The sequence below is a fragment of the Talpa occidentalis genome, unplaced genomic scaffold (assembly GCF_014898055.3).
Source record: "Talpa occidentalis isolate TD23 unplaced genomic scaffold, MPIMG_talOcc4v2.1 talOcc4.7, whole genome shotgun sequence".
Lineage (NCBI taxonomy): Eukaryota > Metazoa > Chordata > Mammalia > Eulipotyphla > Talpidae > Talpa > Talpa occidentalis.
In genome coordinates this window covers 13,478,949-13,505,793 of record NW_023605083.1, presented here as the reverse complement: position 1 = coordinate 13,505,793, position 26,845 = coordinate 13,478,949, and the positions used below count along the sequence as shown (strand labels likewise).

At 36.4% G+C, this 26,845-nt stretch overlaps 1 protein-coding gene across 7 annotated transcripts in view; it reads right to left on the bottom strand.

Moving 5' to 3' along the window:
- BNC2 (basonuclin 2) overlaps positions 1–26,845 on the bottom strand; it is a 417,406-nt gene that overhangs the window by 251,774 nt on the left and 138,787 nt on the right. Inside the window, exon 1 of one of the 7 annotated variants that reach the window (XM_054688703.1) lies at positions 14,382–14,755. The exons of the other annotated variants lie outside the window; for them this stretch is intronic. Coding sequence (XP_054544678.1) covers positions 14,382–14,384 — 3 coding nt within the window. The 5' untranslated portion in view covers positions 14,385–14,755. Of the gene's footprint in view, positions 1–14,381; positions 14,756–26,845 lie in introns of those variants that run through there. 7 annotated transcript variants of the gene reach the window in all.

Genomic DNA, 26,845 nt, shown 5'->3' with positions numbered 1-26,845 from the left:
GAAAGAAATGGGGCATGGAGAAGAATAAAGACACTGTACATTTGTGTCCTGTCACATACAAGATGATGCTGATCCCACCCTCAGCTGACATATGGAGGGGCACTAATGAGTTCTGCATCAGTAATTCTCCCTATGGTGCAATAGAAGGATTGGGAGAAAAAAATGTTAGACTATCCCATATCAGAATAAGCCCCCCTCAAAATGCTTCCTATAAAAATCTCAATAAATGTGACTACTTAACTGATTAAAGCAGAATCTGAAAGCCAAAATGTATATATTGCAAATTAAGTGTTAATACTTTATTTCATGTACATAAAACAAATTCCCTCTTATCTTAATATTATTTAACCATGTCAAGAATACTAAATTTCTAGTTCTGTTTTATCCTCACAGAATGTATTTTATAAACACTCTCCAGAGGAAAGGAGAAAGTTAAACAACTACAATTATATTCACAACCTCAGACACTTAGATACACAGTTTCTGAGAAAACAAAAAAATCTGTGAATAAGCTGGAAGGAAACTACTAGAATGGTTCAACAATTCAAATCACAAGAAGGAACTACTAGGGAAGTGGGTGGCACTCTTTAAGTTTAGAATCCTTGAATTTCTGAGCATACACACACAAAAATCCCTTAAAAATCTATGGAATTGGACTCCCATATTTTAAAAATGAAAATATTGTGATTCAAACCAAAAACTGCAGTTTCATAGTCTAACAATACTTCCCCCTTCATCCACTATAAATACTGTCATTATCAGAGAGAGAAAAAAATTTCAGCAGAAGGCAAACTATGTTTCCTAATTCACCAAAATGTATCAAGAAAAATACAGAGAATATGAAAGTTGATAAAACCTAGTTATAATTGCACACCTAGGCATTTAGGCTTTTTGATTTAGAAGCCTCAGTAGTTGCTACACTTGCTATAAGTGATCAAAAAAAAAAAATGACTGACAGAAAGAGCAGGCATAAATTGTCTAGCTCCGTATTATCAGTTAATTTTACATTAAGATAATAAAATATGGTATGTAACCACTGTTTTCATTGCTATATAAAGCTTAAATTGATATGGGGGTTTTATCCACTCTCCTGCATTCTAGTGTTGTTTCAATGCTATAGTTTAAAACAAAGTTCTACAATGATTTTTACAAAATGTTTAGTGATTTTTTTTCTCTGAAAACTTTTCATTTTTATTATTTTTTGCCTCTTTGTATCTTTTGTTTTAAAATAATAAAATCATTTCAGTGAAAAAAATCAAAGAAAAATACTAAACTGATCAGTTGATATTTCTAAACATTATGCCACAGGTTTAATTATGGGATGTTAATTGCCTAGTACTCATCTAAATTTCCTTCTGCTGGTGCTATAACAGGAAGTAAGCGGCTTTTGAAAAGGACCCTCTAGAATCCCCAGGGTAAGCTGAAGCTGAGTGCACATCGAGTCTCCTGCACATACCTCAAAGGAATCATGGTGTGTGAGAAAGCTATTTACAACTTACTTTGTGTATAATCAGCAGAAACAAAAGATATGACAACAAGCATAAAGACCTCTCTCTCCCTCACCTCTCTCAGGAGAATTCAGCAAGGGAGGGCCAGTGGGCATTCACTTCAGTGTCAGAAGAGCTTCCAAAAAAACACATTTTCTGTGGGGCAGGGAAGAAATATGGCAGGCTCACACACACGAACACACATGAACACACACACACAAGTGTGCACATGAGTATGTACATACATTCTTTTTTTTTTACTAAAATCACACATAAAGACTGCTAGAGACCAGACTTCTGAAAAGAATACAGAAAAAAATCCCACATTGTAAACAGAAGTACTAGTCAAGGTGCGCAGACCTCTCCTGCCACCCGCTGCTCCCCTCAGCAGTGTACTTCGGTCCTTCTGCCTGCTCTGCTCCCCGCTCTGGCTCTGGTGAATTCTCTCACCCTCCCGTGCTTCTGACTGTACCCAGTGCATGTATAAACAAAACAAACAAACAAATATAATAAATAAATAAATAAATAAAAAAAACAAAAAAAAAAAAAAAAAAAGAAGTACTAGTCAAAATATTTGAAGCTGAATACGTACAGAAGGTAGGTGCTGTGAAAGGGACGAAGGAAGAAAAGCACAGAAATGACAATTTAGGAAAAGAAATGAGTGGCCAAGAAAAGGGTTTAGAAAGTCTGGGGTGCTCCTTACAGAACCAGGGCCCATCTGAAATTTAATTTTTAAACATTCAACATTCAGGTAGGCATTTGCCTGATAGGCACTATAAAAATCACAGCCTAAATAAACAAACTAACTTCCATATCAGCCTAAGTCTCTTCGGTTAGGCTGGCCACAAGCCCAGATCAGTACTTAAGTATATGTTTTGGTGGCTTCAGTCTAGAGGTGAAGAGATGATGGAAACTTTCTCCGAACCCAGAAGAATTTGGAAACGAATGGATAGACAAAACTGGTTTTCAAACCAGAGAAAGAGAAAAAACAACATAACCTAAAAGTAAGTCCCACCAGAGGACCCAGAGACAAATCAGAAAAAAAAGCAGATAGAACTTCAGCCCAATCTCAGTGGTGAGCCGATGTCAAGCAGCAAGAGGAAAAATTACTCAGAGTAACACAAAGAATTCAGGAAGACCATTAAGTGAAACGGATTTGACGATGTCAGCCAGGAGCCCTTGCGAAAAAGAACAGATAAAGAAGTAAGTTAATTACCCAACACTGTAAAGATGGAGATGTGTGCTAAACATACTGCTGCAAAATAAATAAATACACAAATAGAAAATAGAAAGAAGAACGACGATAGTAGATATGCCATCAATTTTACAGGCTATGATTTAATTAGAAGATGGTGGTCCAGGCCTCAACTTTCTCAACCATGGAATCCCTAGTTAAGATTTAAGGGCCAGGGATATAGAACCTAAAGCTCCAGAATGAAAATGCTGCTCACAAAAGTGCTGGTGAGTCAAACCATATTTATCCATTTTCCAATAAGGAATGGACAGAAATGTGTGTGTTCTTTTAGAGGCCTTAGATTAGGTAGGATTTTATCAACAGGAAAATGATAGGGGTAAACGAGAGAGATTACAGAACTGAGCAGGCCAGGGAGCAGTGCCCCCTCTGGAGTTATCCTGGAACAAAGAATACAGGGTCAGGGTAGGAGAAGAAAGAATGGAAAAGGATCAAGTTTTTGATTCCGTTACTCAACAGCTTGACAGACACTGATGATGATTAGTAGGAGGACATAATGTCCTCATAGCAACCTGGAACTATTTAATTGAGGTTCATTTTTTCTCTGTCTGGGGAGCTGGTCCTCCAAGGTGAGCTGCCAGAGAAGAGGGCTCCAGGCTCTGTGATAGGAACAACCTCTGCAGGTACAATTACAGATTTTCAGAGCCACAAACAACAACAAAAATACCTTGTTTTTATACTGGGAAATATGGGATATAAGGTAAAAATCTCTCTTCCCTTTTGACACCCTGAGGAGCCTAATGGACCATGAATAATGCTAAAATTACACAAAATCTTTCTTCCAGAACACTTTACACATAATATTTAGTAATTCCCACATCAGACAAGTAAGGGGGTATGAAATTTCCATTGCATTCTTTTTATTTTTAAACAGAAGAAAAAAAAAACTGAGACATCAGTACAATCTTCCTCCACATTAGATAACATGCATAGAACTGAAATTAAGGCAAAGTTCTCAGTTATCATGCTAGTTTTAGCAAGAAAAGCTTTCTGCCATTTGACAGTTTGCTTACTTCTCCAATTCTTGTTTTAGCATTGAAGAAAATGAGAACGAGGTCATTTGTATACCTATGCCATGGGTGGGACTTATGAAAGAAAACTACAAAATTTAATTTTTAATTGGTTTGCAATCATTGTTGAAAATTGAAGGACCCCTTGCTTTACAGACAGATAGGTTGCCAAGGCTGACAGTGGACATTAAATGAAGTTTTAAAATTTTTACATATGCCCAGGTTAACTTTCTTTCTGCCTTCTAAGGCTCAATTCCAACTACCCTAAAGCACATAATATTAGAAGAGAACTGACTCTGGAGTTAGGCCTCCCTTTAAATCCCATCCATAGTGAATTTGGTCAGCTAACTGTCAAAACTGAGTTCTGTTTCCTCCTTCTATAAAATGATAATAATTATATTTACTGTGTGGGGTTAGCAAAATTGAAGACACCTGGCAAGCACCTAATTAAGCAGGCGGTTGATACATAGTATATCCCCCCATATGCTAGGTCCCCCCATATGCCCTCTATAGGTTGGCAAGTTTGAGAAAATGGGAGAAGGAATTTGGTGGAGATGAAAGCAAACCGCAAATGTTAAAGGACTAATATAAGCAACTAAGGAAATTAAAATATACATCAATATAAATTAGGACCAGCTCAATCAACTTTTAGAAGGCTTCCTAGATGCTGTGGTGAGAAAGACTATAAAGATCTACCTAGGCTCTGCTAGAATGACCATTAATGATTTTGCTGGAGAAGCTGTAGCAAGTGGCACATTTCACTCTCTCCTATTCCTGCCCCAACCAAAACCTTCACAATTAAAACTTCAGGCAATTATCTCAGTTCTCTTTCATGCTAGTAAAATTAAAGATAAGGAGCTCCAGGAAACATGCCTGAAAAGAAACTTTCTTCTTTGGGGAGACGAGGGACAGCAAACTGATAGACAAAACCAATAGTCTAGTTCAGTGTTTCCAGGTATATTCCTCAGCCAATAGACAAAATTGTCAGAATCACTTGGGTGCAAATTCGAAATACATTTGCAGGCCCCACCTGAGACCTCAGATGGACAGAAACTCTGGGGATGAAACCCAACCAATCATTTTTTTACAAGGCCCCAAGGCAACCCTGATAAGCATTCAAGTTTGAGAACTGCTAACTTAAACAGCATAGAAAAATGAAAAAAAAAAAAAAAAAAAAAAAAAGGAACTGGCAAGGCAAAAACTCTCTAAATGATAACAAAGTTTTAGAGGAGATATGCCTTAATAAAACAAACAAACAACAACAACAACAAAAAAAAAAACAATGAGAGAAGAAAAGAGGAGCATATGCCAAGGCATAAGATCAAGGATCTTCCAAAGTCCTTCCCTGTCTGGAGGGGAGATGGAAAGTTAGGAGAGCAGACTCTTAAGCGAGAAGTCATAATGAGCAAGCAACTTAATTAAGAAGCAGAGGTATGACCATTTGAACATATGATACAAACATTAAAAGGAGATTATTTGGGGGCCGAAGCTGACTTTAACATTTATTTAAACTAAAAAAAAAAAAAAGATAGACAGACAGACAGCAGGGTCTCCCTGGCAGTGCAAGGGGTTTAGTTGCAGAACTATGAAGCTATCTGCAGCCACTGCAGCAAGAGTTCGATCCCTGGCCAGGGAGCTACCCATATGGCACAGAAGACCTCTCCTGTCTCGCCCCTGGCTCTCCTCAGCAGTGTATTTTAGTCAATCTGCCTGTTCTGCTCCCCACTCTGTCTCTGGTGAGTCCTCTTCACCCTCCACACCTCTGGCCTGCACCAGCTCTTGTATGCATAATTAAATCTTTTTAAAAATAGTAACAATAAAGTTAAAAAAGCATTTCAAAATGATCCGGGTCACCATGAACTCTACCAGTGCATCTGCTCTATTCAGTTTTTCTCCCTAGTTTTCTACAGCAATCATGAATGTGGATGAATTTAACTATCACTAGTGACAGGAATGAGGTGGTACTTTATTATTCATTTATTTATTTATGGTACTTTGAAGTAATAGATCACCAAGCACTGATTTTTTCTCCCCCTTCCCCCACCCCCCCGACGGGTTGGCTTTTTATTTTTTTTGGGTTTTTTGTTTTTGTTTTTCAGGAAGCTCACTTTGGAACAAAGTAGGTGCATTTGACTTGATCTTACTTCATTAAAGGCATGATATATGACAAATCAAAAACTTCTCTTCCCTAAATTTAACTACACTTAACAGAAAAGGGTGATTAAAAATGTATGTAAGCAGAAAAGGGGGGTTGAGAAGATGTGTTATGTGACAAACAATGCGAGAAGAATTACACGTCCCCTCCAAAATAACTCAACCTGGGCCTCCCCAGTAGCACAGCGGTTGAGCGCTGGGTTGCGAAGCTGCCCGCAGCCTCTGCAGCACCGGTTCAATCCCCAACCGCTCCCCGGCCACCGGAGGAGGGTCCCACATGGCGCACAGACCTCTCCTGCCGCCCGCTGCTCCCCTCAGCAGTGTACTTCGGTCCTTCTGCCTGCTCTGCTCCCCGCTCTGACTCTGGTGAATTCTCTCACCCTCCCACGCCTCTGACTGTACCTAGTGCTTGTATAAATAAATAAATAAATAAAATAACTCAACCTTTCAAATTACCTATTAAATCACTTGCATTAAACCTATTTTCTTTTAAAAAAAAGTTTAACTAGTCATATATGTTTTAGGAGGTAAAATACAGTGAGCACGTAACACTAGATTTAATGCAGAGGCTGGCTGGCTATATAGATGCAGACTCCTCTGAACTGGCCCCTGACCCCACATGACATGAGTTAGACTCACTATGAAGAGTGAACTTGAAGGGGGACCACAAATTGTCCCAAAATATCAGAGGTATACTGATGGCTATAAACAGGAGGTTCAAGTTTAACATGTTGCAGAAGTTTATATGGTAGCAGGCTGACCATCAACAAATCAACGTGGTTTTCTTTGAATGCAAAGTTTGAAAATGGGCAATGTTAAGAAAGGAAATTGGGGGACAGATTCGGATCTGCTTTCCATCCATTAAAAATGTTCCCAACTTGGGCCTCCCCAGTGGCGCAGCGGTTGAGCGCTGGGTTGCGAAGCTGCGCGCGGCCTCTGCGGCGCCGGTTCGATCCCCGGCTGCTCACCGGCCACCAGAGGAGGGTCCCACATGGCGCGCAGACCTCTCCTGCCGCCCGCTGCTCCCCTCAGCAGTGTACTTCGGTCCTTCTGCCTGCTCTGCTCCCCGCTCTGGCTCTGGTGGATTCTCTCACCCTCCCGCGCTTCTGACTGTACCCAGTGCATGTATAAACAAAAAAACAAACAAACAAAACAAAACCAGCAAACAAATAAAAGCATGCCTCTATAAAAAAAAAAAAAAAATGTTCCCAACTTAATAAACCTAAGTCATGCAGTGTAATTCTCCCTCCAAAGCCTGCTGAAGACTAGACTAAAAAAAAGAGAAAATGAAAAAAATCGTACAAAAGTGATTTATATGGAATACCTACCTCACCTACCACCACCACCTCTCCCATCCCACATGCACTGGTCTCTAGAGAAGATGAAAGTTGCAGGGCTCTGTATCAGACAGGTAAAAATGAACTTAAATCTCTACCACCAATGGCATCGCTTTGTTACTGAAGGTTCAGAAAGTAGTGGGAAAAGAAAGTAAAGGGGAGTTTTTCTTTCTTTTTTTTTTTAATTTCCTTGGGGATCTTACAAAATAAGGTATTTCTCCAAACTTGAAATATTTCAATCCTGAGGTCTGGTGACTTTAGAAGCTAAAAGAAGCAGCTCAGAATACATCAGGCTTTATAAATTATAAAACACATGGTTTTCTTTTTTGTTTGTTTTTTTGGTGGTGGTAGAAGCTTCACATACTTCTATCATAACTTACCTAATGATAAGAAATGCTATAAAATAACAATCTGTCCCATGTTTTCATTTTAGTGATGTAATACATTTCCCAGGTTCCATCTACCACCTTTATGAGAATAGTGCTCCTAAATCCCTATTTCTTGTCTCTAAAATATAACTTTCAGTCTTACACCTTCAAGTTCCCACTAGAAATTTCCAAGTTGCCAGTTAACATCTCAAGCTAAAGCAAAGCAAATAAGTTGTTATCCTTTCTTTACTATAGCTCTCCAACTCTGCAGTATTTTGCAATGTTATCACCATAATGTTATTAACAAAGACTCAGAACCACAGATCATGATTCAATTCCCAAAGCCTGTCCATTCTTCCCTTTCAGTCTACTCAGCTGTCTCCCATAAGCCTTCCAGATCATTTCTCTCCTTACAGATCAGTTCTAACATGTGCATTACCAGACCTTTGCCATAACCTTTAATAATCCCAATTTTATCAGTCCACACTCACCAACTAGTGCCATATTCGACCTCTCCAATTGCTGAAAATACTTTCCTAGATGATGTTTAGAGCTCCCCACAAATTACTAATGGAAGTTGCTTCAATGTCCTCCACACACTTTGTAGATTTATCATCACCTCCTATTTAGTAGACAATTTAATTAGACTATCTGGTATCTCTTGCATACCGATTTTAGCATTCCTAATTGGCACAGTTCTTGTGCTGCTCTGTTTGGAATACCTGTTCTGCATTATACATTTGAAACTGTATTTCCTGATGCAACTGCTTCTATAGTTCCCTGAAACCCCCAGGTGGAAAAGATCTCCTCAGTACTATACCATTCTTAGGACTCTCAGATTTGTACCATCATGGACTTAAAATATGTTTTTCTCTCCTTACAAGCAAGAAGTAACTTACTTGTTTTCCGATTCTCCCACAGTCTACCACACTATTCTACACACAGCAGAGAGCAAACAAATATATGCAAAATAAATAATAAATAAATCTCTTAAAATTCATAGTGGTACCAGTGACCCAACGTTACAAATAGAATGATTTTAACTTAATCATTATTCCATCTGATCCTCAACAAATACCCTTAAGACAGTCAGGGGCCAATAATTCCTATTTTATAGAAATTCTAAATGCAAGGAAGTCACTATTTATGCACAGAGCATTCTTCTGAGTATAATTTAGCCTATTAAGGTCCAGTAACTAATTCAATGTCACCCTGTTGATCTGTGGTGTATTTCTGTTGAAATGATTCCTCTCTTACTGGATTTTCCTTCCAGCTTACTTCAGGATACTGCTACCATCTGATTCCATCAAGTGATCTTCAAAGGTGAGAAAATGTAAAACATCTCCCCTATGATATAAGTTGAAGGGGACTTTCTCTATGCTCCAAATTGTCAACATATACTGAAATCTAAATTTTGGAAAGAGGGTCGCTGGTGAATCCTCTCCCTGACCCCCACCCATCTCTGCACTATACCCCAGTTCTTCTATGCATAAATAAATTTTGGAAATATAAAATATATGCTGGCACATAAATATATTATTTTAAAATTACTAGGCCTCAGAGTAGAAGCAGGTATGAAAACCTCTTTTATTAAGTTTTTAAAAATAGGAATAGATTAGCATGTATTTTGGAAAGAAAGTAACAATTCTATTAATTGCCCTGAAGCAGGTACACATTTATTTCTAAGACACCATGAAGGCAGCTTAACAGTCGCCTAGGGGTAAATTTACAACACTACTAAGTTTCTACTTTCTTAAAGCCAGAGGTAGGCAACTACAACCTATAGGTCAAATGCTATTCCCCTGCCTAATTTTGTAAATAAAGTTTTATTGAAACATACCCATGCCTATTCCTTTACCATACCTAGTTTATGGCTATTTGCAATTACAAAAGCAGTCTTAAGTAGTTGCTACAGAAACCATATGACTACCCAAAACATTTACATCTGGCCTTTTACAGAAAAGATTTTCCAACCCCTATTTTAAACTGCAAAATTATACCTCTTTCCCCAACAACATCAGTTTCAAGAATTCACTTTTAGGCAATCAGAATACAGGTGCAAACAAGAATGTTCATATTGAAGCACTATGCTTTATAAAAGAAAAGTGCTAGCAACAACCTCGAGGTCCACAAACCAAGAATTCATTAAGTAAATTATGTACAATGATATATTAAGTACAATGATATATCCAATAGTAGGAATCCATAAAAAATTATGATGGATATCTATATTTACAGACATGGAAAGTTATCTATGACATGGTTGAGTGAAAAAAAGGAAGTCACATATCCATAATCCCTTTATGTAATGTAATCTACCCATGCATTTGTATGCACAGGTAAATGAAGAAAGATGACCCAAAAATGTTAATAAAATGGTTCTCTGGTGGCAGCCTTTCAGTTTTTATTCTCTTTCTAGTTTTTTTTTTTTTAAATCAGACCTGAAAATGAATATATATGCTTTTTACAATTGCTATAAAAAAGGCTGAACCTATTAAGATTTTAGATAGTGGGCAAAGTTTAAATTCTGCATTTCATAAAGCATTTGGGTTTTTCAGAAAATAATTGTATTATTTTGGGGTTTTTTTGTGTTTGTTTTTTGTTGCTAGTTTCACTATTCCTTTTCCTTTGTTTTGCAGACAGAAAAGCCCTTCTAGGCTTATCAATAACATGCATGTCCATGACCCGACATCCCCACTACATGTGGCTGCCTGAGTAGTGAATCCAAAAAGTTCCTTACAAAATCGTGCAGGATTAGGTGGAAGAAGAGAGGTTAACAGAATAGTCCCTTGATGGAAATGTATTAATTCAATAAGTGTCTTGCTTCTGGGTTACCATAAAAAGGTTCATAAAGTACCCAAAAGCCACATAAGATCTTAGAATTATGCTGCTCACTGACTGATTCTCAGTGAAGAGTAAGAAAAGAGAGCTTTTTCTCCACCCTCATTCTCTTCAACAGAAGTAAGCTTCTGCAAGACTGGCAAAAGCATTTTTTTGAACTAGTAATTGAAAAGGCAAAGTATGTACATGATGCAAGTATTAAGCACCCTCCACCACCATAGATAAAGAAATACTAAGTGAATGATGCATGTAGCTTACTAACTAACTATAAAAGGGACAGAAGAACAAACTATAACAACACCCAACACAACTCACACTCTCAGTGCCAGACTTCACAGTCATCTTTTCAAGACCTATTTTATAAATGAAGTAACTGAGGTTTGGAGAGATTATAGAATTTTCCCAGTGTCACACAAAGAATAAATTCAAACACAGACATACCTGGCTCAAAAATCTGAACTCTTCACACTGAGCTCATAAATAAAAATTGTATTTCTTATGAAGTAGTATATAAAATCCCAATATAAATTCAGCAGGTGAAAAAATTTGAAATTCTTGTTTTATAAAATTTTACAAAATTACAATGGCAAGTAACTTGTTTATAAACCATTTATTTGAAATAATATGATTTTTGTTATTTTCTCCATTAAATCTAACCATATCGTCATCTTTACATTTATACATAGACGCATACAGATATTTTATTATTCTCTAACTGATAAGCTATATCATCATAAAGAGCAGAAAAATCTTTTAATATTTCAAACTACAGTCTGCAAACATTTAGAGGCAGAATCTAATTGATATAAAAGTGTGACTTGGTATTTTAAGACTTTTACCACAGTGAAATTATTTATTGTAATTGATTAAACAAAATCTACACCCCGAAAATTTGCATGTGAAAAGTTATACAATGATAGAACTGTAATTTTTTCTACCTTAGTATTTACCTCCGCTATTTTTGTCTTAGGTATTTAGCCTCTTTTAAAATTATGCAGAGATTTGTTTTTTCTATGAATTCCCCACAATAGCACAAAATGAATAAAACCTTCAATTCCTAAATGGGAAAACTGAAGTGTTGCTGTGCTTCCTTTTTGGGGGGGTAGAGGAGGGGCCTATGAGCCTTAGGCTATTTCTAATGTAAAGGTCCCTAATAGAAATCTAAGAGAACATCCCTCTTCGTCTATAGTAGCTCTAATTGTTATCAATTCTATGTATCTGCTTTCTTATAAAATTTAATTTGAAATGAAATAAAAACAGCAGGACTTTTTTTTAACAGCTAGCTTTAAAGGGATGAACAATACAGCAGAGGAAAAAGAAAAGACTTTGGGTCAGCCTCTCTGGATTCACCTTTATTTCCTCTTTCATAATTGAATGCTTTTGCAATAATTTAATAAGACAACATGGGTACCACATTTGCAATATTGTGTGGGCTAAGAGGTAGCTATGAAAGTATTAGTTATTCTCGTTGGTTTAGAAACAGGTGAAAGTAAATACTAAGCCAAATATTTATTTTAGAACTTTAGATGCATGATACTCAAATTAGGGTTAGCTAAAAGAAACTAGATATTAGGCAAAATAGCACTACCAAAGACCCCTTATGACAATATTAGTGAATTACACATGAGAACACAACTTGATAAAAGCATAATCCAGTATTAAAAAACAATAAAAGCACATTTTACTCAATAAATGGTTCTCTAATCCTTAACTACACTTATGACATAGTGCAAGACTATAAATGGGTAACATATTGGACTATAAAGGTAACATATTGCCCAAATACATGTGTATGATATTTACTATTATTTTCTTTAATTCTACCAAGAGCTGTAAACATTGTTGGCTTTAGAGTGATCTTAATCCCACAATTACAAGTGAATATTCACAAAACCAGGGACAAAGCTAGGGTTCCACTCAAATAAAATCTAAGTTCTATTTTCAAGTTCTAATAAGTATACTAATGAAAGAAGCTTCAATTCGAGCAAATTATTAGAACTGGTAATACAAACGTAAACAGAACATAAGAGAATCTGTCAATTTTGCTTCTACTCTACCTTTAGTTATAGCTGATATCACTAAAACAATAGCATCACTCTGACAGCAGTGAAGGCCAAACTGGTAAGAATTCTGCAGCGTGGCAAAATGTTAAAGACTAATGGATGGCATAAGACTCAAAAAAAGGAAGTTGTCTGTGAATGTCTAATAGCTTCTTTTTCCTACAGATAATTGAGAAACTAAAATATTTTCTTTACATTGATCCCTTTAACTTCAAAAACTTCAAGCTTCCCAAAAGAAATTTTCTACAGGGTAAGCTCAAACAAAGAGAACTACAGTTTATTGAATACTTACTAGGTACCAGAGCGTCACATGAGCTGTCTCATTCCATTTTCCTGACAAATTCTCAAGCTAACTTTTCTTTCCCCACTTTAAAACCAAAGAAAACAAAGGTTAAGGATAAAGTGACTTACCCAAGGTCACAAGACTAGTAAGTGACAGCATTAGCATCTTTACACAGACCAACTGTTAAACTGGCCCACGGATTTCTACAATGCCAAATATTAATATCTGGTGCAATGCAAGCAGAAAAAAATGTTGAGCAGTACTGATGTGTATAAGAAACTCTGATTTTTAGGAGAAAAATCCTAACTTTTCTCTAGAATGTAAGGAAAAATATCTAATGAATTCAAGTAAAATTTGGAATGTCAAGTCCATACATAAATCTTGATTTTGTTATATAGCACTGACTGTGTATCGGTTTAAGACCTCCCATCAACAATGTGAATGTATCTGTTTATAAAGAACAAACCACTATACAGGGGTTTGATTTGAGTTTAATTGGATTAAACTCAGGACAGCTACCTTGACAAAATCATCATTTTATAGAAATACATAAATCATGTACCTAAAACTATAAATAGGAAACACAAACTCACACATAATTTACTTTTCTGTGGTACATTTCTGGGTTAAATTTCTGTTACGTAACTTTTTTCTTTTAATGATAACTTATCAATGTAAAACCTTCTTAGTTTATCAACTCCACAATATTTTCTTGTATCCATTTGGCAGTTACCAAAGTATATGTGCACACACAGATACACACAACTATATATACATATGTGCATTATTAAGGAAAAGAATACAGATATAGTACTTAGGTTTGGAAATGATGAGCAATAGAAAGGCAGTTCAAAGCTAAACTCAAACTATTTATCTTAGGTAAACTCAAAATAACCTGTGGTTCTCCTATTCACTGGAGGGGGGGGGGTTCAGACATGTGAGAATATTTTATAAAGGCACAATGCAAAATCAGGAAGTAGTTCCATGCATCTACATTTTAATCTGTCATAATAACTTCAGTCAGATCAAATCATGAAGCAATCGTATTCCATGTAACATGCACAATCACAACTGCAGTCAAATCATACACACCCACTCAGTAACTCTAAGCCTAAACCAACTGGAATAGTGAATGAGGCTAGAGTTTTCCCTGGAGAGAGAGACAGCAGTTGGGGCAATCTGCAAAATGGATTTATCTGAGACAAATACAAAGCCTGAAAATGTTCTAAAACCTGAAGTAGCTCACGTGATACTACAACAAAGTCCATTTAGAAGATCTACAGTCCAGATGACTTGCATCTTCAACCCTCCCTCCCCGTTTCCAGAATTTCTAATTTTAAATCACACTGGAAATCTTTGGTTACAATTGAATTAGAACAGTTAGGTTTGGCCCCTCTAAATGCCAAGAAGAAAAATATAAAATAAGCACCATACTTAATTTTGTTTAGTTTTAAACACAGACCTTCTGCATTCAAAACTGTATCCCTCTGACTAACATGAACCGTTATTACAGAGAAATGGTTAAAAAAAAAAATCCCGGACCAGCCAGTGAAAAGGAATGAGGGAGTAGTAGTGGTAACATACAGTACCATGAGCTGCAGTGGCCTCCCCGTCAGTGGTGCAAGGTTAACAGATCACTCCTGGCCTTCAGGCAGACAGCAAAACACAGCCCAGGAAAAGGGGGGGGGGACAGGGACCGAGGCCGGGGGAGTTTACACAAGAAGGCTGTTCAGCTCCTTTCTGGCACATTCTTCCTCTCTATCTCCAACCTCTTTGCGTGTGTCTTGTCATATTTTCTTCAGCTGTTAATTGTCCAGAATGCAAGACTTTAAACAGTCACAGTTTAGGAAAAAGCGAAACCTTTCTAAGTGACCATCACAGCAAATCAGCTTCAAGCGGGTGGGTAAAAATTTTCCAAGGGAAGTGTTCTTCTGATAGTTCCTGAGTCTCAAAGTCACCCCCACCCCCACCCCACCACCGCCACACACACTCCCCTAGAGGGCTAAATGCACCGTGGCAATAAAACATTCATGCGACTTGGAATTTTAACACAATGCCATTTCCCTAGTTTAACCTGAAAGGAATGCACTAGTCACAACAGACTACATCATCCTGCCATTAAACCCTGCCAAGGAACCGCTTTTTTGGCCGTGCTGGGCCAGCTTTGACGGGAAAGGAGTACACAGACCCACACACTGAGCACAGAGGGGCCACCTCTGCTTCCTCAGTCTTGTCCACAACACCCTGCTCTTGAGCATGACCCCTGACCCCGTGCATTGTGACCAGCTTGTGATGCATGTGTCACTCTGGAACTTCTGCAGAGCCACACACTGAGCAGACCATTTGCTGCTCCCTCACAACAGGACTTGGGCCAATGCCAAAGGCTTTCTTATTATTACTGCTACTATTGAAAGTCTTATGTTCAAGTGTCGGAGATGTTTTTCCATGAGTTGTACAGTGCTATGTTTATATTTTTCCCTCCTTTGTTTTGGATTAAAAAAAAACAAACTTTGCATTTGCATTCATAATTAGGTTATGATTACTGACAAAATGGTTTGCTTTGGGGACTACTTATCAAAGCTGCCAGTTCTTTCGCATTTAAGTGACATTTAATTTAGACTTACAAAATATGAAAACAGAAATAATTCTGATCTCTCCTGAGAATTTAAGAGAAAAGCCCAAAGGTGTTGAATTCTAAAACACCCACACTTAACTATTTCGTGTGGTTAAAGTACTATCACAAAAGAAATCAACAAAACAAATCAATTTTTCAAAACTTGGACCTATTGTGCAGATATTTCTGCCATCCAAAGAACTTAAAATATACAGGCAACAAATGAAAAAGTAAAATCACATTTGAAAAGCTTTAAAATGTTCTAATTTTTTTTTTGTAATGGCAATTTGGCCCTTTATAATCAAAGATTATTTCTGTAGGTTATCAGACACCATAATTTTGACCCCCAAATATACCTTCTTTCTTCATCCTCAGCTTCTATCCTACTGCTAAAGTATGTCATGCAGATTTATTTTACTTTTCTAATTAGTCCTTTTTTTCTGTTCGCATTCTTAACTATTTCATATGGGGCACTTTCACTTTCAGCCTTGCCCTATTAGTATTCCTCCTCTCTACTATAGTCACAGGCAGTTATTTTAAAAGCAGCACAACCCTCCTGGCTCTGATCCTGAACTGCAGCCAGGTGAGCTGTGATTTTCCCTGCAAAAGGCAGAAGGTGTTCCAGCTTTAATCTCCTAGTGTAAGGCCATGTCCCCTTCTCAGTAACAAATGAACACCTTATTTCATCTAAGAGAACACCCTAAAACACAAAATGATGATCTCTAAGCAAGTTAACATGCACATATAAAATAAAACCAAATAGTCTTCTTTAGTCTAATATTTGTCTCCTTAGTTAGCTGGCATTAGTCTTAAGCCCTAGTTAAGACTTATTTCTTTTTCTTTCCTTTAAGCAGACATTATCATGCCTTGAAAGTCATTTTAATCCCTTCACTTTAGCCAAACCATAAGGATTCTCAAATTCTAGAGACAACAATTACCTTTTATTTTTTTAAAAAAAAGAAATTACAATTAACTTGAGGGTGGGGCAAAAGGTGGGAAATCAATCCAACAGAGAAGCAAAGGTGATCAAAACCTATGTGAAATATATTTAATTCAAAATGTAGGTGCTGAAAGTAAACTGTTGTTTTAACCTACATAAAACACAGCAATAAAGCTTTTGATTTTTGTTTGTGATCTCTCCTGAGAATTTAAGAAAAAAGCCCAAAGGTGTTGAATTCTAAAACACCCACACTTAACTATTTCCAATGGTTAAAGTACTATCACAAAAGAAATCAACAAAACAAATCATTTAAATTACTTAAATGATTATTTAAACAAATTATTTAAATAAATGTATATTCAAATTTCAATTTCAGTGTTACCAGGGGGAAACCTAGTAAATTTAAAGACAGCACCACATGAAGCCATGAGATTAAAATTACAGAGGATAATTTCTATATAAATCCAGACACATGTTTTTGCTTGTATTAAAATCAAATTAACATCGTGATCAAAATTTATGTTGGACACTTACTCAAAGAAAGAAAAGAGCAAAGGCTTGTAAATATCCACATGCAACATGTTAAACCCTCTGAACTGTGATGAATTTCCTATGAAGACCTCTGGAACTTTGGAATATATTGCGAAAAGATTCTATAACCCACTTTGTTTTAGATCTAAATACACTGCCAACCAATTTTATAATCTTCAGTATCCACTCCTAACATCCTATAGTAGTGATTTATCGTGTATTAGGATATCATACCATATTACAAATAACAATGAAAAACACGTATATGAAATTGTACAATAAAGTAGAATCAGAACCCGATTTTTAAAAGTCCTAGCAATAAGTTCACTGTATTGAGGAAAGCAGCAAAACTATAAACTTTTGCAGACTATCAACCTATATTAGTGGGTACATGTGAGAAGATCAAATCTGTGTTAACCACCAGGGATTTTCATCTCCCTTTAACCAAAGGAAACTTTACCATTAAGTGGCACTTAGAAATATATTTAAAAGTTTAAGTTACCTTTTAATTTCTAAAAACCAAAGGAAAGAGGTTTTTCCTTACCCAGTTCTATTTACAAAGAGCTCAAACACATATGTTAATTTATTCTGTTCAACTTGAGTCTACTTGGAGTCTCGGGATTGGCTAAACCAACCTTGCCCCCACCCCCATCCCACCCCAACACACACAGACACCACACAGACAGTTAACAGACTATCCCTGAGTGAGGGCAAACCTCAGAGGTAAAGAGATGAGAAAAGAAAGGAGATGCACAGATAAAAGAGTGAAGGAAGAAGAAAAGAGACGGTGTGGGATGAAAACAGGCATAAAGAAAAACAAGCAACAAGAAAGAGGGAGGTGAACAAGATGATGATGATGACGAGGAACAAAATGGACATGAGCAAAGAAAGAGGGGTGGAAAAAAGGGGATGGCTGGGGGAGAGAGGAAGAGCTGGAGCGCCACGACACAACAGTGGATCAAGCAGCTGGCCAGAGATGCTAATTCAGCGCTTTAACAAATCAATGCCACTTGAAAAGTACAATGCGAGCCCTCACTGGGTAGATGTCAGGGGACTGAGAAAATGCATTCTCAAGTATTTCACATTAAGAGGGAATAATGTGTTAATTTATAACTCTTCACCCTATACACTCGGATTATCTATCTGTGTCAGCGATTTGACTTCTTAAATTTATCAAAAACGCACTCAAAGGGAGGCAGCTTCAGCTTCACCACTGGGAAATGGAGGTTTAGGAGAAGTATGTCCTAGGTAGTACTGCGGTTCTTTTTTGCTTTCCTATTTGCTCTGAAGCATTGGTCGGGTGGCAGGAAGGAGTGGGCATCAGAAAGCGAGATCAGGGAGGAGGGGAACTCCTGGTCCAGTTACTAACGCAAGCAAATAAAAGGCTTTCTTGGCCTGTGGTTGATTGCATTAGGTGCCATCAGTCAAAAGTGACATAGAAGAGAAGGAATAACTTGAATCAGCAACCCCAGCTGCCATCATCAGAATTTACTTTACGGAAACTTACTTAAGTCTCTCAGCACACCCAGAGGAAGGGAAGCTGCTGACAATTGGATTGTAATTAAACAGTACTCTAGCCTTTGTGACCATAGTTCCACAGACAGAGTTTATCAAAAGAGCACGGGAAGGTAAGATTAAGCAGGGAAGGGCCATGTTTAAAAAAAAAAAAAGGTACTATATCCAGTATTTTGAAGCCTAATTAGAGGGACTGTTTCTTTAAGAAAAACCTGCTTTATTAAACATCAAATTTTTGAAATTGTTTCCTAATTGTTCCTTAATGTGATTTCAGCTAACTTTTAATATAATGATAGCAGTTTCTAACCTGGAGAGAGATTGTCAGTATTTTCTGCTACCAAAATTAAAGTATTATCAGACTTGAGTTTTCAAAGTACAGATAATATCAACTCACAAAGGCAAGAGTAGAAATTTTTAAAAAACTAGAAAAGTTTCAAGAAAGGATTTCAATTAAGATCATATTGTTAAAAATATTAAATGGGGGGGGTGGGAGAGTGGTTCTTTATACAAAGAAAAAAATGACCAAGATGGTAACTGTTCTGAGTTTCACTTTAAGATTGCTTAAACTACAAACAGCAGTAATTTATACTAACGGGAGGTATTTTTATTTGCCACTGTACAATTGTAACAGAAACAGACAGTCTCTTATTTTGCAGGACATTCATATGTAAATGAATGCTGATGAATGGAAATGAGATGCTATACATGATGGGCAGCGTTCAACATTTAGTTTTAAAAAGACAAAGTTACCTGACTCACTGAAGCTTGACTCTCCTCCAGGCTACAACTGGGCACAGAAAAAAATGAAAGACAATGATGGGCTTCCACCAGTTTCTGTTGGCTAAACACCACCTCACAGATATATGACAGAAAACAAACGTTCTTTCCAATCTTAGGTTTGGCATCTTTTCTATGACATATTAGAATAATTTTTTAAAATCAATATTGATTAGAAACAGAAATTGTAAGTAAACAATCAGAAAATTTAATTACATTGAACCAAAGGTCTAAAAGTCCAATATTGCATAATTAGTTAATAAATTTTATTTCTTTCAAAGGAGATAATAAGTAATTTCCTAGGTCAAGAACAGAGTGTATTACTTTCCCTTTTCATAAAATCTTAGGAGACAGAATATATATATTCTGGGCAACTTGTCTACAAATGGGAAAAAATCATATATTTTTCGGGAGCCTCCATTTGTGCCCTGAGAGCAGGATTTGTCCTATCCCTGGTTTTTGCATGAATTACCATTCCTGTCTGTCCCATCCAAGCTACTCCCATGTTTCCATGTAAACTATTCTTATCATTATGGTACCATTAATCCCATTCTCTCCCTCCCCCACCACACTCACCTAAGGGGTTAAAAGACTTCAGTACATTTGTGACTTGTCAGTGACATATAATACCCGGGTCCTTCATGCAATCAACTTTTACTTGACATGTATTTGCTCATCACAGGACCCGCATTACTACTGGGAAAATGAAGAAAAACCTAAATTAACACTTGACATTCAATATGGTCAAGTCCTTAATTGGCTGGGCTTCCTGAGAAAGCAATTTTCTATTCCCCAAACTGTTCGCGTGTCATGTGTGGAGTGCAGCTCTTGGCCATCACTGCTGTCCCTCGCTCCCTCTAATGAGAGCAGATGAATTAGTGCTACGTGACACGATTTGAACAGGGCTTCCTCCAACTCCCCTCCCCCTATCTTTTTCCTATCCAGTGACAGCTGTGTGGCAAGGAAAAGAAAGAAAGAGAAATGCAACAGCAAAGAATCCTGTAAAGGATGATCATTTTTTTAAATGAACCTTAAATGTCTTGTTGAAACTCCAGAACAACAGGGTCATTTAATTGTGGAGGTGGGGAAGGGGGTTGCTACAACGATCAGGGGAATTATCTGGCTATGGTTGATTTGGGTTGTATTAACTTCCAACATGTTTCTTCCATTCCTGACTAGTTGCAGTATTAGATTGCACTAGTCTAATTAAAATGGAATTTACATCCACTTTGAGAAGTTTCTTAAAGGTCTGGAGAATGGGTCAACTAGAAAAAAATTGAACAGCATGAAATAATTACTATTCTAAGATAAACATACCTGTAGGTTAAAGAAAAAGTCTTTTCAACAAACATTTAGGTCATGAAGAACCTACAATACAAAACTGTCACTACATTTTGTTTTCAAATACTTGTTAAAGTTATGAACTTAATGCTAATTACTCTATCTTAAATCATTTTATTTCGTTCCCTTTGATTACTGAATAACTACAACAAAAATTTGCACACTGATTTCATTCTATTATTTTGGAGAGAGAGGGAATATGTGTTTATATGTGTTTATCTAGCCAAATAAGAAACAACTAAACGCATGCATGAAAGGAAAGCAGGACAAAATCTGTTCTATTCAAAGGTACTAAAAAGCAAATTAAAGAGGTTGTTCTGAATCTTCACTTATTTGGAAGCCAAAGGGGAAGTAATTTTAAATGACTAAATTGCTTAACCAATCCAATTAGAAACAAACAGAACTGGGGGAGGGAAACGTATGTGGCCAATGACACTTTTTAGGAAAGCAGTTTGTCCACCTTACATGCGATAAGTGCAAACAACCAGTACAAGTCACTAGTGCCTTAGCACTTTGGATCTTTTTAAATTCGGTTTTTTTTTAATTATTTTTTTTTAATTCATTTTTAAGTGAGAGCTAAGATTCTGTCTAAACTGAACTGATGCCACAAAATGAGTGTAAGCTAACAAAACACACAACTATTTTAAGTGCAGCTCCTCATCTTCAAAAAGTAGCTTGATCCTGTATTAATCATTCCTATATAATTCTAAATATAATTTAAGTAATATATCACTAAGTTAACTGTGATGTAAATATGAGTCTGAAAATATGGTGAAACCCATTTTTTGCATGTTTAAAGTTATAGACTATACCAGAAAGCTATTTCTACATTTTATATTTGTGGGAAATAACATGTTTTTCTTTTTAAAATTGTTCTTCCTCAAAGAGTATCAACTCATACCATGACTTTGAATATTCTCACACTAACAGAAGACAAACTGAAGGAAACTTATTAAAACATCTCAGAGTTTTTAATTCTTTAGTATGTTAATCATTTCAAAACAATATGAAAGTTCTAAAAGATGAGTATAATTTAGAAGTATTCTCGCTGAAATAAAACTATGCAATGGGCATACTGCATATATTATCTCTACTGTGGCCTAAGCACGGATATTTTAAAGATTCCTTTACAGAATACACTTGAGACAGTTTGTTAATGAACATTCTATCAGGTGTTTGAAGAAATAAATATCTAATTTGGTATTCGGGAAAATTAGCTCAGTCTAATATATCCAGTTAACTGCTACAGTAGCGTTATCATCACTGAGCAACAAAGGGCCGTGTATTCTGCCAAGAGCTTTCGGGTGTCCTTTGCAACGCTGACTAGTCCATCAAGTTCCATCTCTGAGACAAAAGATATAGACAAGGATGCTTTATTAACTGAGCTGGCAAATTAAGGTCCAGAGTTTCCAATGGGATAGGCATTTCACATTCAGGAAATGGGGAATCCCTTCCCCTAAGTAAGGAAGTCGTGTGCCATAACATCAGGCTGGAGAGATCAGGCTAAACAGCTCCACATTCGTTCCCAAAGTACTAGTCTTCTGTGGTTTAAAAACTCAAGTATTAGGCCAGCATCAGCACCTTTTCCCCCTTCAGGTACATTTTAAACTGCTGCGATGAAAATCCAGCTGGGAATTGGTAAAAGGGGATCAATGACTTGAGCTCTAGGAATAAGGCTGAACAGGAATGTTGACATCATCTCAGAGCTTTAAACAAATCATGCTGAATCCTGCTTTATTTTGGCACAGTTTCCAACCATTGCTAATATGATAGGCTGACAAAACTCAAGTGGGCAGCAATAGTGGAACAGAAAAATGACTTTATGCTGAACTGAGAGATTTCTTCAAGGAGCACCTGTATAAAATCAGCCTTTTAGATTCAAGAAAGGTACTTTTTGATTTAAGAATGTTAACTGTGACTATGGAAAAGTGACATGCTTAAACTTGATATTCTCATAGGGATGAACAAGCTTTGAAGTTCATAATAAACTTGAAATGGTTCTATGGAATGTTAAGGCTTAATGTAGAGGGTTGGTGCCACTGTCATGCCTACACAAAACTATGTCAACCTGGAAATAACTGCATTAACAGCTCCAGGGTATTTAGCATGGAAGGCTTGCCCTTTTTTCTCTCTCTTTTTTTTTTAAGAATTTTACTTTGAACCCTAAGAAGAGCTGCATTAAGTTTCCAACATGTTTAGCACAGCTAAAATTAAAATACTTACTCTGATTTAGAAAGGCGTAACGTTTGCCACCCACTTAGTTCACGTTACCTTTACATTATACCATTCTCCCAAAGTATAAACAAAGGAGAGAGAGAAATGACTGCTTTAAAATAGCCTGGCACATGGAACAATAAAACTATCTATCAAATACAAGGCACAAATGTTATTTTATAAAAATTAATAGTATCTAAAAGGGTATTTTCTTTTATCCTTCATTCTTCACCACCCTCTTTACTTCAGTGCTTCCTTCCCCTTGTATTAAAGATATTTCATCTAATTCCCAGTTGAAAGGTTTCTGAACATGGTAAGTCACAGCTGTGTTGACGCTGAGCCTCTTGCACATGGCATACCAATGTCATCCTGACACACGGAGCGGATGCCCCGTAACAAGCTGCACCAGTCACTTGATTTGAAATACCTGACTTACCATAAAACAAACTGTTCATCTCTGGTCTTTTCTCCAGCTCAGCTCTTCTCTGCAGTTTTGGAAGCAAACCAATAGCCTGTTATGTTTACATCAGAGGTGGCTCCCTTCTGATTGGAGTCTGACACTGTCCACTGATGCTATGCAACAAGACCCCAGACAGAACTGAGGCACACCTAGGCCCCACTTGCAGATCATTTTAACAAGATGTTTTTGTTTCCTGTTCCCACGAAAATCAATAACAGGATGACCTTCAATTTGAAATTCAAACCAATTAATTACCTGTTCTGTTGAAAATGTTGATATCTGATTTGCCTGGAGAATTTCAATTAAGAATAGATTATTTCTTTTAAAGAGCCCATTCAAAAAATACAGACATTGAAAACCTCATCTTATACAATATAAATGATGTTTTCTTGAAGCGTGTATATAAAATATTGGCCTTGCACAAATTAGTATGGGGAAGGTTTCCCCTGTGGTCCATCTCCTCCTTGTGACATCATAATCAATTGCCTGGTAAATTATAGCAGTCCCACAAAGATTCAGGGCCAAGAATCCAGTGTTAAAAGAGGAGAGGAAAAGCTTTCTACAGTTGAATTCACCTTTTTGTATACCTCAATGACTGACACAAATCATGACATTCTTTTCAGAACCTAGAAATCTGCTCTTCCCTCCCTATAATTTAAAACTTTTACTTTTCTACCTGTATTAATTCTTTGAGCATATTTACCATGTTTGATTTGCATATCTAAACATGCATATGTGTGTGTGTAAATGTATGTATGCGGGTGTCCTATGTCCTAAGAAGAAAAGATATATAACCAAAATATCAGCACCAGAAATATATTTACTAAATCTTTTTACAATTGTGAAAAAAATGAAGAATTCGGTTCATCCCAGTGGGGAATTCCCAAGATGAATGATCACATGCAATGAAACTATTATCTTCATCCATTAAAATATTATCTAAAACAGAGGTTTCTATCTGGCAGCTAGTAGGCTGAATATAGCCTGCAGATGAGTTTTGTTTGGACCACACAGTTTTAAAAATATTTGAAAAGGTTGCCAAGATTTAAAAATCAGGAGATTTCACATAAAAATCTGGATTTCTGGCTTCTCATTTAATAAAAAATAGAGAAACAGAGAGTGAGGATCTGGCAAAACTGGGCCTACATTCCCACCTGGCAACAATTGGCTGGAGCTAAGGGGCTGCTACCTCACTGTGGTTGACACAAGATCCTTCTGGTACACCACAGTCTCCATCAAGCTCACTCCACTCTTAATTTACCTTACCTCCACACAAGGCCCTTCTAGGCAACTCCCAATCTTTAAAATGTCGTCCTACTCCAAAGAAAGTTTGTATAGTTTATGGAAGAAAAAGAGAAGGGTATCTAGGAACAGAGATTTAAAAATAAATATTTCATGCACTTTAATGATATAAGTCAGAGGGACCAGATTTTATTTCAAATTATAGTTGTTCAATAAAGCATAAGTGCAAAGCACATGAAACTCACTGGCATAATTAAAAAAAAAAAAAAAGTTTAAAATAAATCCAGAACTAAAATCTCTTCTTACACAGTGATTCACCAAACATTTACACTGGTTTTCAATCAACCACATTCTTCTCTGCAGTCCAGAAAAGATGCTCACATCAAATTACTAAGATCTGCACCCATTCTGTTCCTTCACATGTTAACACTTTTGTATTTCCTTTCTAGAACGATCATGTACTTAAGTGAAAGCTGACCCTAATATGAAAATAGAATACATCTTCAAGGTAAATTTTAAAAGTCAACATTTAAGATGCATGAATATTATCATAGCAAATACTCATCTTTACTGGCTCCACATGTATGCCACAACCTGACATTTATACTTACATTAAATAGACATTATTGCAGGCTCAAATGACCCCAAAAGTCAAGGCATATTTCTTTAAAAATGATTATTTCCTAAAAGCAGATGTCTGTGACAACTTTGCTTTTTTTCTTAACAGAACGCAATTGCAAGAAGAAATATTTTGTATTAAACTATTTGCAATCAACCATACCACCACAGTATGTCTACCTATTATTGGATTTTACAAACAAACTAAAAATACCTATTTAGGAAAGTACCCATCTCCGATATATTGTATATTATGTATTGCACAGTACAGAAATATACTAAATAAGCTACGATCAGTCATATTCCAAATTTTAAGAGTAAAATTCAAATCAAATCTAGTAGTGTTTTGAAATTGTGTTTCATCATGGGCCCACATTCTTGAAAGATTATTTTTTAATTAGGTGTTTCCTTCCTAAGAGAAAAGCATTTTTCTTCCATTTTCAAATTAACAAAGTAGCCCTTGAACATATGCCAAATTTACTTCACAATCAGACTTTAATCCCCAAATTCTCTTGATTCTTAACAACCTGAACAACGTTAAGTAAATAATTCACAAAATCATAATGATCACACTGTATTTCTTATCTCCCAGTTGAATAGGAAAAAAGAAGATGCCATAAGAATGAGATCCATAGAGACTGAGGCCCAATATCTGAATGGTAATACGATACATTCCTTATGGGAAGCATTTTTTCTTTAACATCTATTATGTTTGAAATTTGAACAATTAGAAGCAGACACCTAGAACTCAATTATTAATTTTGCAGTCCCCACTCCTTATATGCTTCTTTTAAAACCACGTCTTAAGGTGCTTCTTAAAGAGACGATCCTATGGGGTAGCATGCATGTAAATGTTCACATTACTTTCTTTAAAACAACATCTTGCTATAATTAAAACTGAACTTATTTTCTTCTTTAAGTGTATAACTTCACGAAGAAAATTAAGACCTCAAAAATAATGAGTAAAATGGTCAAAAAAAGTAAATTAAAATAAGAATTCTGGAAAAGCATAACTACATTCATGATTTTATCTACTGCAACAATTTAGAAAGGGAATTTTATGAAAAACATAGATATATAAAAACAATTGATTTCCACCCATGCTAACTAAAACTTTAAGCTGGTGTTGTCCAGTCATATTATGGCAGCAAAGTGCAAATACATTAGGCAGTCACAGAAGACACAATTTTGTTATTTTTATTAGCACATTATTGTCTTAAGATGAAAAATAAAGCATGAGATAATGAATGTTTAATATTCTTTAACCCGTGTTCTGTGGGGATTAGGTATTGCACTCCATTTCTTCTATTAATCACTGAGTGCTAGAAAAGGGTTTCTCCAATTAGGTTTATGTTGAGACTCATTTCAGCATTCTGCACTTGGAGAGAGACCAAAAGTACAGTAATAGTTACACGTGAGGAATGATGGGTTATCTGACTATTCCAAAGGGCAGTAGCAGTTGGTTTATTAAGAAATTATTAAAAATAACTATTTACCTAAGTTAAAATAACCAACTTCTTACTTTTACCCAAATAAAAACTGTTTTCAATATCATGAACATTCAAGCTTCTCTTTAGTTATGAGAAAACCTGGAATATATTATTGATGCATGAATGTGGCCCAGGATGCAGGATATGAGATGTGTTTGCTATCAACAGATTAACACTTCATTTTCATTACCGTAATCTCACCACAGGCTGTGAACACTCTCTTTTTCTTATTTGAACAACAATGGTGCATGAAAAACCAAGCTGACAGGCAGGCGGGGTTCATTAAATGCACAAGGCCTTTATTCCCACAA